Below are 15,532 nucleotides of genomic sequence, written 5' to 3' on the forward strand. Positions count from 1 at the left end.
TTGTACACTTGTACTAGTATTAAGTTTAATGCATGATGTACCATGACTTTTTTCAAAAACAAATCCTAATTTCAAGCCACTTTGATCATTTTCATGCTAAACTAGTAAAATTTTATTCTTGTAAATCAATCTTAGTCAAATATATTAGTTTAGTAAGATATGTACTTCATCCTAACCTTCGATGAGATCGATATATTATAACCAAATAAACGTTCCTACAAATTTGTGCCACTTTGAAAGTCTACTTGGGGGCTGTGTGTAATATCTTATTGGTCCACATTATTTGTGGAAAATGCTATACATAGCCTTAAGGGCTACATATAAGCATTAAATTTACTTTTGAAAATTGTTTAAATTTAAAAAATCATGACAAAAACACACTAATTACACCGATTTGCGCGTGTTTTTACCATGAATTCCCAACTTTATACATTTTTCAAGAGTAAATTCAATGCTTATATATAACCGTAAGAGTTATGTATATCATTACCCTTTAATATAGTACTCCTTTCATCCTTATTTGATAGTCATTTTTGGGCAATTTTTAAGACCTGATTTAAAATTTTGTAATCACATTATGGATGGGACGAAAAGAGAGTTTTATTATGTTGATTAAACCAAAAGTATATGTAGGAGTCGGATAATATTTAAAGAGTTTTATTATGTTATTAAACCAAAAGTATACGTAGGGTTCGGATGATATTATAAATGACAATGTGTCAAATGTGGGCCGACTCTGACAAGACCTAGACCTAGATTTTTGGAGGTTCTTCCAGATGCGATTTGGATCCACTGTGTCTAAATAAAATTAGCCCGAAACAAAGATATTCTGGGCTTAGCGAGTCTCAAGCCTAAAACGGGTTTAAAATGGGTCTAATATTGATTTGTAATCACTTATATATATATAAATATATATATATATATATTATAACTATTCTATTACTTTTGTGACTATACTTACAAATATGTTAAACAATTTTGTTGTATAGTGCATATCAAATAAACTTCATATAAATAAAAAAAAGTACATAAAAAACATACTACTAAACATATGACAATCAACTTGATGAGAGTAGGAGCTAGAAGTTGTTTGACTTGGAGCCCTTGAAGAAGTGGCGGCTATAGTGTGGAGTTAGGCTCTTAAGGTTTTTCTTTCATTTGATTCTTAGATTAGATAAATTATGATTTATGCAATTTTTTATCAAAAAAAATATCTACAAGTCTATAGGTTGAATCTGAGTCGGGTTTTTGGTCTAAACTTTTCAAACCCAGACCCATTGCATTTAGATTTAGATTTTACCAAGAATCAATTAAGATCCATACCCTAAAATACTGGGCCGGATCTAACCGGGTCTAGTTCGGTTCCTAAACCCATTGCCATCCCTAGGTAATACATGATGACATATTTGAATGGACATGACTTGCATGAGTCATTCTTGTTTAAAAGGTAAAATATGGTAAGGCCATAACCCCTTTATATCTCTAAATTTAATTTTCAACATTAAATTAAAACTATGTTATGCAATATCATTATACACATTATTGTGAATGAATAATCAAATAAAGTAAAAAAAAAATCGCTAATATATGCATTAAGCTAACTTTTTTTTCGATCTTATGAGATTTAATATTTTAACTCTTAAAATCATGCAATAGCACGGCTGCACGGGTACTATACTAGTTTACATAGCTATACGTCTTTATTAAGTCTTTAATGAAGTTCTTGCTCTAGATCTTCATGTCTTTCCTTGATAAATCCTTCTCAGGATTTTTATGGTATACTTTGTTTATATATTGATCTTTATAAATTTTCATGCTTCAAGCTTTAACGAAGTCCTACTTTGAACTTATTATTAGCGTATTGTCACACAAAACAGTCAAAATATTATCCATTGGGAATTTGCTTGTCATCATCAAAATTTAGGACCAAAAATTTTATACATTGTAAATTTATAAATACTCTAAGTGCATATTTTATTTTAGGTGAAGATTAGGATTGTAATTTTGTTTACTCCCTCCGTCCCCGAAATAACGACCCATTTGGGTTGATTACGCGGATATTAAGAAAGTTAAATAAAAAGAAGTAAAAGTATGTTAAAAAGATAAATTTACATGGGATTTGTAAAAAAAAATAGAGAGATAAATTAATAAAATTACATGGAAAATCAAAATTTTATATGGGAAAACTAATTTTGCACAAATATTGTTGCAAATTGGTGGGTGTTTTAATGCAAATGGGTCATTTTTTTTTGGACTAAAATTAAGCCAAATGGGTCGTTATTTCAGGGACGGAGGGAGTAGAATCTCTGTACACTTCTTTTTTGTCATGGAATTATTTAGAGGATAGCCTAGGCACCGCTAGATTTAGGGCCTGTTCATATTTACTGAACTGAGCTGAACTGAACTGAACTGAACTGATTGGAACTGAACTGAACTGAACTGATTGGAACTGAACTGAACTGAACTGAATTAAGCTGAAATGAATATTTTATGTGAGAGGGAAATTAAGAGCTGAACTGAACTGAACTGAACTGAACTGAACTGATTGAGCTGAACTGAACTAAACTGAACTGAAATTAAGTAAATATGAACAGGCCCTTAGTTAAAAAAAAAAAAATACTCGCACTGTCTTTTTTTTTTTTAGTTAAAAAATTAATTAACTAAATCTCCATACACCTTCATTTTTAGTTAAAAAATGCTCCGCGCTACCTTCATCGTCTTCCATTCACCTATGTCTTGGAGGTCGTGGTGAATGAAGATAAAAATGAGGTGAAAGTCACTACGCCTCTTTTATGCTTATAGCCACTCCGCTTTCAATGGTCACAACTAACCGGTCAACGAAACTGTCATGAGTCTTGTAACAAGTCACCTGACACGTGTTGGGCTCCAATTGGTTAAAAAATTAAAAAAAAAGTTAAACAAAATTTACTTTATTTTTAAGAAAAAATAGATAAAATTAATTAATTATTTTGAAAAAGCGCCCACCAGCCAAAACAACCCTCCTTGCCGCCCGTTTTTGCCGGCCAAGCTGCCGGACTCCCCTGTCCCGTAGCGCCGACCCCCAGAACTTCCATGGCGTCCCTAAACAGGATAGGATCATGAGACTGTTACTTAAAAATATTTTAATTTACCATAGTATTAAGAATTTTGTTAGAAATTTTTCTTATTATTTTTTAAATTTTTTTGCGAGATACTACCTTATTAAAAAAATCTAGTGAGACTATCTTTTGAACGAAAAGTTTTGCATGATAATACCAATTATCGGATTCTCGCCCTTTACTTGAAATTTCCAGTGTTGAATAGTATTTCATGTAATTTAGGACGGCTTTATATGAACAGTGATGCGAGTAATGTACTTGTAATTTGGAGCAAATTTTGTGAAATTTCTTAACTATTCTTATATTTGTCTGTAATTAGATTGTTTTGGCTCTAACATCCACCAAAGAGATTTGCTAACTAGTCACGTTTTAAAAAATTTCACAAACATCTCTTTTTTTTTTTTTTTTTTTTTTGGGTAGTATTGTCACAATACTATTCTGTCGCATCCTAGGCACCCTTAATAATAACGTTACTCACATTATTGATCCCTTGGTGGAAACTTTATCACAAACAATGATAGAACATTAGATCTCACTACATAAAGCAAAATATGATGATCTTTGATCTTAGATGCAAATTACAAAAAAGAACAACCATTAAAACATTGAATTCTCCTTTTTAGCCAAATAATTTTATGTATTGTGAGGCCATTATATTAGTGACAATAGCTAGACTCCAAACCCCCATTATTTCCAATAATGAGTTTCAACTAACAATGTTGTTAGGTATTGAAAGCCATAAAGCTAGCTAGTTTAGTTGTAAAATTACTATTGCTTGTTTATTTTCCGACAAGTCTTATAATAGAGATAATGAATTGAATTTGAAATTGAAATTATGGTAACATATTTAGCAATATTATTATGGGACCAACTAACCATATAATTTTGTGGTGTGCATAGCTCTAGCTACTCAAATCATATCCTATTTCTTTACTATCAATGATAAATAATGGAAGAAAAAGTGTCAAATGATGGTCGACTCCTATTTGCTACAAGTATACAACTAAACAATTAGAGCTTGATCATTTCTTATTGACGTATATATAAAGGAAGCCATAAAAGACTATGGTATAAATTCTTTGTTCGGCATTACCACTTGAGGTAAAGGTTAGCGTTTGACCAACTCACGTTGCTAGTTGAAAGTTGTAAGAGTGTTTAATGTTTCAACTCTAAAAGTAGACATTTAATACCATTCAACATTTAAAATGACATGCTCAAATACTAAAGGCTATCTGCGCTGTTACCACTAATTAATTTAGCTAAACAAGGTAAATTAATCAGTTCAAGATACTATATATCAATTTTAGGATATGGAGTTAAAAGAATAACAAAAGCAGCCAAAGAGATCATTAGTTATATTACTTGAAAAATGGGGAATGAGTGAAGTAGACATACATGAGGGGAACAAAAGGTCACACATCTAAAGTTTGCATGGTCGGGCATATTACAATTTGCAATTTTGGTCCCTATTTTACTTGGCTAAGAACTTATGACAATTTTCCACTCTGTCTATGCTCATACTATTTAAGCAAGACTATTTAGGATAAGATTATTGGGCTATTGTCGTTTGTTGTAAATACAAGACACTCATAATTTATATGCCGCAAAGGTACGTAGTAGATAGTACTAGAGAGTATGTTGCTCTAGACTAATTGGTCTTACCTCATCATTATTATATAGGTGATCAACAGTCAGTCCGGACATTAACAAAATACGAAGTATACAATAAGACAATTATACGATAAGATTGGTTCTTGTAATAGATCAAAGGTCAATATTATTCCTAATCACTGAATTGGACACAAAATTTTATGTTCAAGCCACATAAATTTTGATCAAACTAAATGCAGTTCTACTTTATTTGTGGCCTTTTGTTTTTCCTTCTTAAGTTAAGAAAAGCTATACTAGCTACTTTCAAAAACATACTTTGGCTTTGAATTACATTTCATATGCGTTTGTTAGAAAGATTTTAGCAAGTTACAGAGTCTATAGCAAGCAGATATATGAAGTGGATTAATAAGATTAGTATGTGGTAAAGACTATCTATGGTGAATATATATGACTTTTTAATCCTACACACAAATTGACACACCACTACCCATCAAAGTTGTAACAAACCTTGCCTACTGTACCATTTTTACATCTTTATATAATGGAAGATACAAGATTATGGGCCTGTTCTCTTACGTTGAAATCCAGTTCAGTTCAGCTCCTAATTTCCTTCTCTTATGAAATATTCAGTTCAGTTCAGTTCAGCTGAGTTCAGTCAATGAGAACAGGCCCTATGTCTCACTATCTACATTTGCTTAGGAGTAGCAGGGGAGTTCCTTCACGTCCTTCTACTCTTAAGCGTTAACCTATACAGTTGGGTTAGTTGACTAGTGCGAGGTATTGGTTTAGTTAAGTCATTTTCTTTACTAAAGTAACCACAATAATTATAAAAAAAATAAATAAAAACCCTCTTCCAATTACTCCATAGCCAAGTGGATAAACCGATAATAAATACATATATATTGACTTTTAATTTATTAAGGGGAATTACCTGAAAAGCACAAGAGAGTATAAACTACAATGTATGTATCGATCGACCCCCACATATATTGGACTCGTTCATTAGATAACATCGTAATCATGCATTTCAATGCAATTTCCAAATGCCTCCAATTGTTCTTTAAGTTTTAGGAATTGTCAAAATTAGCTAGCAAATGGTCCATTGTTTGTCAATTAGAAGAATTTAGATAAGAATGGAAAATAACAAAAATGAGTCGTGTTTCATTTTCACTACATTAAACAAGGAAAAGAAAGTAGGGTAGATAAGTGTGGGTTGGTCTAGTAATAGTAGTAATTAGTAAATTGATATAAGTATGAATGTTTGAATAGTGTTAGTGTAGATTAGCTTATAAGAGTACCAAGTCATAAGTATCCTAGTAAGTTTTGATCCCATGACTAGTGAATTGCAACATAATTAAATATGATATTTTTAAAGGCATCAGTTTGGGAGATACGAGTAGCATATTTAAGGCCAGTTATAGTCTCCTATCTTGTATGTGTTTCTACTTGGTAAATATGTTAACAACCCTTAGGGTAGTTTGAGAAAACTTGCTCCGATGGTAAGTCGAAAATGCATGGTTCTATACGCATATAAAAAAAGTGAGTAGCAAAAGCTCTTTATGTAATAACTAATAAGAGACACTTTAAGATTAGATTTCCTTATATTTTTCATCTCTCTAAGCTCTATAAGGGCATGTTCACTTCAGCTTAATTTCAATTCAGTTCAGTTCGGCTCCAATCAGTTCAGTTCAGTTCAGTTCAGCTCCAATCAGTTCAGTTCAGTTCAGTTTAACTTCTAATTTTCTTCTCTCATAATATATTCATTTCAGCTATATTCAGTTCAGCTCCAATCAATTCAGTTCAGTTCATCTTAGTTCAGTAATGTGAACATGCCCTAAGTCTCAACTCTCAAGATGGATGTATATTAGAGTACGAGGTATGACCTAAAATATATTCTTAAATTAGTTAGGGACATCAATGATGCAATTCTCGCCTTATCACCCATGATGGTATGAAATCCATCCCATATCTTTGAATCCCAGTATTCCATAGTGTTACACCACAATTTTGTCATATATTCTTAAATTAATACCAATTGAAAAACGCATTACTCCACAAATGCATATTTTACTCATAAGTCATATGAGTAATGTTAGTTTGTTTGTATTCCAAATAGATCTATATACCCTATATAAAAAAAAAAAATTAAGCAAACAATTTAGGATATCTTCAAGATAAAAATGATTGGATGGATATCTTAGTTGATTGGCTAAAATTATTGCCACGTGTCATATTTGTTTTGCTTACTTAGATTAAGCTACTCCCTTAACTCACTTTCTTTCTTAAGCAAGCCACTCTCCTTAATATTAAAAATGGGTCCTATTGTCAGCTTAACATGTGACTTGTCCTGAGGATGATTGTTTTCTACTCTTATGCTGGAATTATGACGTGGCATTTTCATAGCCTAAACATTGTAATATTCCCCCTATTTGTCTTGACGTACGCACGTACCCCTTGTTAAATTTAAGAAACAAAATTTCATATTTGTTGTAGTATTGATGGAAAATGAACCACTGTGATTGTGATCGTTTTTTATGTTTATCAATTTCTAATATTAATATAAAAACAAATATGAACTTTAATTTGATAAACTATCTTACAAGATTACAAGTAATTTTCTAAGTATTTTCTTATAAGTTATAAAATTGGGAAGATAGTTTATATAAGATGAAGATTTGAGGCAATTGTACAATTGTGAAGATAAATGTTTTGTTGGATTCAAGATTAAGTACTTTAATTGAAATTTGAATGGTGCTTGTTTCATTATTAGATCATCTCATATAATGTCCATTTCTCTGATTTGAGACTAAACACAGGAGTATGGCATAAATTTGAGGGTTGTTCAATGCACTTGAACATATATTCAAAGAAAGTAGAATTAGATACACTTTCTCACAATAGATATCGATTCATGACCTTTAGATCATAACATAAATTTCCTATCAACTACTTCGAGCATTAATTATACAATTTATACATAATTTATCTGCAATAGATCTTTGCCTAGCTAAGATAGATTCGTCTACTTCTTACGTAGTATATCGTTACCTTAAATAAAATTTTAAAAAATTGAAAAGATGTATAATATATTTACAAATAAAATAAATTAGTAGTGTGTAAATAACTTAGTATTGTGACTTATGAGTTTGTAAATATAGATTGGATACGTAGGTTGGTCCATGCAAGAACATATATCGTCCACACAAGAATTGCCCCCACCAAATAAAAATAAATACGGTGTACTATACAAATTGCATAAAAACTAGAGTGTTACTCTCACTTTCCTCCTAAATTCCAAGCTTCCTCTCATTCTTCTTTCTTTGCAAATTCCAGCTAATCATCTTATCAAGGTGAACTTCTCCCTCTTTTTTTGTAATTTATGTTTTAATCCTGATTATATTCTACTAATTTATCGTTTTAGCTCATTGTTCATCATACATTAATTTAAGTACTTATTTGATTATGTATTGAGCCATAGTATTGTGCAGTTGTGCTAGTTATTAATTATGTATGAATACTTGAAAAAGCAATGTTTAGTGTTTAATTAGCCTTTAGCTAAGATCTGTGCTTAACAGCTACAAATCGATGTTTTTCGATGTTTTAAGATTAGTGTTTCGGTCATATGAGTAAACTTGCCTAGGTAATCAAAGTTGATGTACTGTTTCATAGATTTTCCACTTTTCTTGTAAGTAATAACACACTTTCCTACTGCTGTGTAGCCTATGTTTATGTCTTATATATGTTCCAATGACAAATTTGGTTATGGGTGTTGTATGTACTGCATAAACATGTTTGTATAGCATAACAAAGGTTTGTAGTTTGTAAGATCGTCAAATTTCGGGTTAACATAACAAAGGTTATGATGTTCAGTAAAAATGTTCTGAATTTTTATTTTTTTTAGTTTCAGCTGAGCATCAAGTGTGAAACAATATCATGAGTACACCATCCTCGAGTAATCCTCGACGACGTTCTCTTACCATGGAGAGGACGGTATCTCCTGCTATGCAAAGGACAGGCCAATGGTAATAATTCTCCTTTAACATATTTAATTTCTTGGTCTTCATTTCGATCCCTTAAAAAAAATTTACATTTGTAGGTATATATGTTTAAACTTAGGCTCAATTGGCTTTATTTTACTATGATAATAGGGTTTTCTCTCAAGACATTCCTACTGATATCGTTGTTGATGTTGGAGAAGCTTCTTTTTCTCTTCACAAGGTACTAATTCAATTAAAGAATTACTTATGATCATATACTTTGTTCTTTTCGCCTTACTAATAAAATCTCGAGAAATTTAACTTCTGATTGATAGGCTATAGTCTTATTAGCTAAATGATTATTGATAGACTATACAAGAGTTTACGGTGTAATAACATAGCCTGATTAGCTAAACGATTTTACAATAATTTTCGATTTGTTCCATTTTCTAATAATTTGCACAATATATGGTACAGATTAATCATATAGACTTAATCTGATTGCTTGGATTGTAACCAAAAAAAAAAAAAAAAAGAAATGTTGTCCGTTACAATATATTAACAAACTAGAATGATCAACTGTTGATATTGCTTAAAATTCTAATGATTATATTCTCTCTGCTTTTGTTCTGTTTAGATCATAAGAAAAACGCTTATTATACTATAGAATAACAAGGTCTAATTGCCTATGTTTTTGTGGGATGACAGTTCATGCTAGTTGCAAAGAGCAACTACGTACGAAAACTAATATTGGAGTCTAAGGAGTCAGACCTAGGAAGAATCGATTTATCGAATATCCCAGGAGGAGCTGAGGCATTTGAGAAGGCTGCAAAATTCTGTTACGGCGTAAACTTTGAGATAACAGTTCATAATGTAGCATCACTCAGGTGTGCTGCAGAGTATCTGCAGATGACAGACAAGTCTTGTGAGAACAACCTTGCTAGTCGTACCGAGGACTTCCTTTGTCAAGTAGCCTTGACTAACCTCTCTGGTGCTGTCATTGTTCTGAAGTCTTGTGAAGATCTTCTTCCTATGGCTCTCGACCTCAATATCGTTCAGAGAAGTGTCGATGTTATCAGTACTAAGGTTCGCCTTAACTTCCCATACTTAGACATGTTAATGTTACATAACAGTACTTTTTATCGCGGTAAAATAATGGATGTAAGGAGTATAAGATGTGCACAATACCTAACATGTCATACAGATTGGTCGTGTCTGTTAATCTCATTTTTCGAGTTTTAAGTTTTTTTCTTAATGTGTATTTAGGGGACTTTCGAGATCTTTACTTATGTCAAATTTAGTCGGATCAGGCACATAGGTTATGTTTTACTTTCTGATATTACCTAAATTTTCTTATCATTTACCTAGAAATAATGGATAGATGGAGTATAAGATGTGAACCATCCCTAACATAGTAACATGTCATACAGATTGATCGTGTCTGTTAGTCTAATTATTCGAGTTTAAAGTGATTTTCTTAATGTGTATCAGCTTTAGTGGACTGTCGAGATCTTTATTTAAATTATGTCAAATTTTGTACGATCAGGAACATAGGCTATGTGTTATTTTCTGATATTACCTAAATTTTCTGATCATTTACATAGAAATCCATAATTAAATCTGTTATTTTCTTTTGTTTTGTGTGATTTCAGGCGTGCAATGAGGCTACCTTTCCTAGCCGTACACCACCAAATTGGTGGACAGACGAGTTATCAATCCTCGACGTATCCTCCTTCCAGAAAGTGATTACAGCCATGAGATTACGCGGGGCAAAATCTCTAACCATATCCAGCGCAATCATCACATACGCCGAAAAGTCCCTCAGGGACTTAGTTAGAGATCACTCAGGAAACGGTATCAAATTCTCAGACCCTGCAAACTCTGAGTTAAGAATCCAACAACGCGAACTCCTTGAGTGTATCATTGCCCTTTTCCCCTCTGAGAAAGCTGCATTCCCTGTCCACTTCCTGTGTTCTCTTCTTAGATGCGCGATTTACCTTAAAGCATCAACGAGCTGCAAGAACGAGCTCGAGAAGAGGATATCAGCTATATTAGAACATGTTACTGTGGATGATCTTCTGGTGTTGTCCTTCACTTATGATGGAGAGAGCCTTTTTGACCTTGAGAGTGTAAGGAAGGTGATTTCGGGATTCGTTGCGAGGGAGAAGAGTGTGGATGTCTTCAATGGGGGTAATTTCAGGGAGGCTTGCTCTGCTTCCATGCAGAGAGTTGCTAGGACTGTTGATTCTTATCTTGGTGAGATTGCAACTTATGCTGCACTTAGTATTTCCAAGTTTAATGGCATTGCTAATCTTGTTCCTAAGGAAGCTAGGAGAAATGATGATGACCTTTATAGAGCAATTGACATCTATTTAAAGGTAACTATCCTTGGATCTAAATACTTGGAACCATAACATATTACGCTTTTCAAGATAATGTTGAAACATATTTTCAGTCACATCATCTTTCGGCCTTATTCTCTTCACCTTTTGTTAATTTTTATTGATTTAAACTATTACCTGTGGATGGATTTTGATTATGGTTGTTAACCATTGTAGTCTCATCCAAATCTAGACGAGATTGAAAGAGAGAAAGTGTGTAGCTCAATGGACCCTCTAAAGCTCTCCTATGATGCACGAGTACACGCCTCACAGAACAAGCGACTCCCAGTCCAAATGGTCCTGCACGCCCTCTACTACGACCAACTAAAACTAAGGAGTGGAGCCAATGATGGCGGTATACCTGAAGCAGTAGCGACACGAGGCCAATTACAAGCCGATGCCTCCTTAGCCAAGGAGAATGAGGCCTTAAAGTCGGAGTTGATGAAGATGAAGATGTACATTTCAGACATACAAAAAAATAAAGCAACAACCTCTAGGACGAGTACTAGTACCGGTATGCCAAAGAAAACGTTCTTTTCGTCGATGTCTAAGACACTAGGGAAGTTTAACCCCTTCAAACATGGGTCTAAGGACACTTCTCATTTGGAAGATGAAGTTGATCTTACCAAGCCTAGAAGAAGAAGGTTTTCCATTTCTTAAAAGCATAAACTATATAAGTATATTACTAGTACAATTTAGCTACTATTATTATTACTCACCATATATTAAAACCTTGGCATTTAGTTATATATTTGTTATGTAAAACCAACTATAGGTGTGATGTTAAGTATTGGTTTTGTATTGATTTTTTCCTCTGTTAACTGGAGTGGCATAGTGTGATTTGTGTAGAAAGTTTGAAACTTTATGTGTATAGTTGGCTAAGTGATGATTTAGATTTGTTATATGATGATTCTCTTTGTTCAAATTTGTTTGTTTTCCCTAGACATTCATAATTACATTATTTCTTCATTGCTTGGAATTTGCACCATTTATTAATAATTACTTTAAAATTATTTATTGAATATGTATTGTCTCAGTCAATTTTTAAATTGTGAAAGAAAAATGGCCAAAGTATAAAGAATTAAAAGTGATGAATCGAGTATATAACATTGGTTGATTCAAGTGGGGTCAGCTTTCTAGCTTAGGTCTTCGCCATCCATAATCCAACCTAATACTTAGACCTAAACAAGAATACTTTCAAACAAAAACTACTTGGCCCAACCTATCGTAAAAAAACAAGAGATCTAGATCGATGCCCAATTGTGAAAAACACCATAATTTCACAAAACACCATCACTCTGTTATAGGTTTTGATTTGGTAAATAAATTTTGTCTAAAAGCAAGACTTGATTAGATTCGCATTTTACAAGGTTAGGACGTGATACCATCTAGGTCTATCGCTAATTAACTTATTATTATTGATAGGTTAATTTCTTCCATTTAAATTTGATGATTCTGATACATCAAAAACTTATATCGGTTTATTCAAGTGAAGTTAATTTTTAATGTGTCAAAATTGATCCAACCTAATATAATTTATTAACCTAAAATACTGTAGACACATGAAAACAATAACTCGACCCGACTTTTGTTCCTCGACCCTATCATATATAATTAACCCAAGTAAAAATATTAGTGGAAGATAACAACAAAAGTCCACAAAATACCATCATTAGGGATTCTAGGGAATAATGGGTTGTATAGAGCTTATTTAACTGCAAAACCAAATTGTTAAAAGCATTTTGTCCAAGTTCATTTTCTGATTATCTGTTAACTTTTGAGCATTGTGAAATCATGTGTATCTGAATACTATTATGTATTAATGCCACTACTATGTATTGTGATGTACCATGTACTGATATGATGTACCTTGTAGTTTCCAAGTAGGTCAATGAACGCAAAAGATATATTAGTATCATAAATTTCTATATAAAGTGTTAGCACATTGCTTTTATCACTACAAATAAGGGTGCAACCTGTTGTATCAAATTTCCGAGAATATCCTACAACATCAAAGACAAGAGCCCTCAACAGCAGTCGATTAACTCTATGTGAAGTGCAAACACAAGCTAAGAAAAATTAAGACTAAGCAACATAGAGCTATTCCTTTAATAGTCTATTAACTCCATGTCAAGTGCAAACACAAGCTAAGAAAATTAAGCCAAAAGGGCTGGCTACCCCGCGTGCAACGCGCACTTTGGCTGCCCTAGTATTTATAATAATTGATTAGTTGAAGATAACAGATCCACAAAACACCATCACTTTGTATGTTTAGATTTGGTAAATAAATTTTGTCCAAAAGACAAAATCAGTTTAGCTAGAGTCATGTGTTACAAAGTTATGATTTGATACCTTTTACGTTAATTGGTAATTAGCTTCTTTTGATTGACAGCTCAATTTCTTCCATATTTATAAAGTCACACTCGAATAGATATAATATGTTACGAAGTTTAGAATTTATATCTTTCACGTCTATTATTTATCAGGGGTCTGTTTTGTTCACCTTTTTTTCACTTATTTTAAGTCTAATAAGTTATTAGTTCACTTTAGTTAAGATAAGTTCAGTCAGGAAAAATAAGTTCAGATAAGTTGTTATGGATAAATAAGTTCTTACAAGGGTTACCCAAGGTTAAAGTACATCTAAAATAAGTTCAGATAAGTTTAGCTAAAATCAAATAAATTCAGATAAGTTCATTAATCAGTTAAGTGCAAATCAAATGAATAGAACATTCTCTAACTTATAATGATTGATTGTTTAACTTCTTCTTAGTTGATTTTGAAAGATTCTAATTGTACGTACTTATATTATACAAGTTAATTTAAGGTTTTCTTGGTCTTGGCCATGCATGCTTAACTCAACCTAGCTAATACATTGACTTAACCTAGATACTTCATTCTAAACAATATCTTCCAAATTTGAATTTGAGGATTCTAAATATTAAAAACTTACATCGATTAATTCAAGGTTCAAATTTTATTAGTTATTTAGGTCTTGGCCATGCCCAACTTAACTTAATCCATTTACCTAACTTAAAATAACCTACGATCCCTATCTCAATAACCCTAATGAAGAGACATGACGCGGTTGCCCATGTGTGGCAACATCATTACTACTCCCTCCGTTCCACAATGATGTTCCTGTTTTGAATCTTTGACTTTTTTAAGAAAGAGAGAATCTTCTAAATTTCTCTTAATCTATAAGAGCAAATATAGTCATGTGGGATCTAGTTTGATTCGTCTTGGTGAGTAGATTATTAATATCTAACTTTTATAATTTTTGCTAGTGTGAGATTAAAGATATTTGCGGTCAAAGATGGGTCAAATTTTGCATCGATTTGCGAAACAGGAACATCATTATGAAACGGAGGGAGTATTCATTAGCCAAACAACGTAACCATTACTCTATATCTTCGAATTTGGTAAAGAAATTTAAGTCATGCTTGATTCTAGTTGTATGTTACAAGAATTAGGTTAGGGTTTGATACCTTTTAGTCTATTATTGTTAATTAAAATTTCTTCCATATTCAACTTCAAAAAGTTCTGATATTAAATACTTATGTCGATAATTCAAGCGAGGCCAATTTTCTAGAGTTTGACCATGTGCAACCCAACCTAACATAGTAACATATTAACCTAAAGTAGGACGACACTTCAAAACAAAAGCCGATCGACTAGTTTATTAATTCCCTTTCTTAAATAACATAAGTAATCTGACCTAGATACCCACACGTGACAAAATCGTCACTACTTATCACTCAAATAAAACAGAAAAATTCCAGCAAAAACCCTTAACTTCCTCTAACCTACAATCCCCTATAGTAAATAACCCATTCAAGTGAAGAGATGTGGTTGCCCACGTGTGACATCATTGATATTCATTAGGAGAACAACCATTACTTTGCACGTTCAGATTTGGTAAAAATTTAATATGAACTCAGGCTTGATTCTAGTCGTACATTTCAAGGCCAGGGTTTGATACCTTTTTAGTCTATTGATACCTTTTTAGTCTATCGTAAATTAACTTTCCATGATTAATAGTTCAATTTCTTCCATATTTGATTTCAAAATTCTGATATTAAATACTTATATCGGCAATTCAAATGAGGTCAATTTTCCAGATTTTGGCCATGCGCAATCCAACCCAATTCATTAACCTAGACCAGGACACTTCTAACACAAGTACTAACCGACTCGTTTATTGAATCTCTGGCCTATCATATAAATAATATAATTCATCTGACCTAGATACCCAAACGTGACAACATCGTCACTACTTATCACTCTAATAAAACAGCAAAATTCCAGCAATAACCCTTCCTCTAAGTCAAATTATCATTCTTAAGTCAATTTTATAAGTTTGGATCAAGCTTGACCCAACATAATCTATTCCATTAACCTAATCGAAAACACATGAAAACAATAACTTGACCCGACCTTCAATCCATGTAAATCGACCCAGAATCTC

General features: G+C 32.5%; 1 protein-coding gene across 2 annotated transcripts; it reads left to right on the top strand.

Moving 5' to 3' along the window:
• Positions 1-7,935: 7,935 nt before the first annotated feature.
• LOC145596012 (root phototropism protein 2-like) lies at positions 7,936-11,992 on the top strand. Of its 2 annotated transcripts, none has more exons than XM_081652443.1 (6): positions 7,936-8,059; positions 8,617-8,731; positions 8,858-8,927; positions 9,395-9,772; positions 10,339-11,064; positions 11,245-11,992. In XM_081652443.1, exons 2-6 carry the CDS (start codon positions 8,643-8,645, stop codon positions 11,725-11,727), a joined length of 1,746 nt encoding a protein of 581 aa, XP_081508569.1. In that variant the 5' UTR covers positions 7,936-8,059; positions 8,617-8,642; the 3' UTR covers positions 11,728-11,992. The 2 variants fall into 2 exon arrangements, with proteins under 2 accessions (XP_081508569.1, XP_081508568.1); XM_081652442.1 differs by having other exon boundaries at positions 7,937-8,059; positions 8,611-8,731.
• The last annotated feature ends 3,540 nt before the right edge of the window (positions 11,993-15,532 follow it).

Source organism: Chenopodium album, chromosome 19 (assembly GCF_948465745.1).
Source record: "Chenopodium album chromosome 19, dcCheAlbu1.1, whole genome shotgun sequence".
NCBI classification, from domain to species: Eukaryota; Viridiplantae; Streptophyta; class Magnoliopsida; order Caryophyllales; family Amaranthaceae; genus Chenopodium; species Chenopodium album.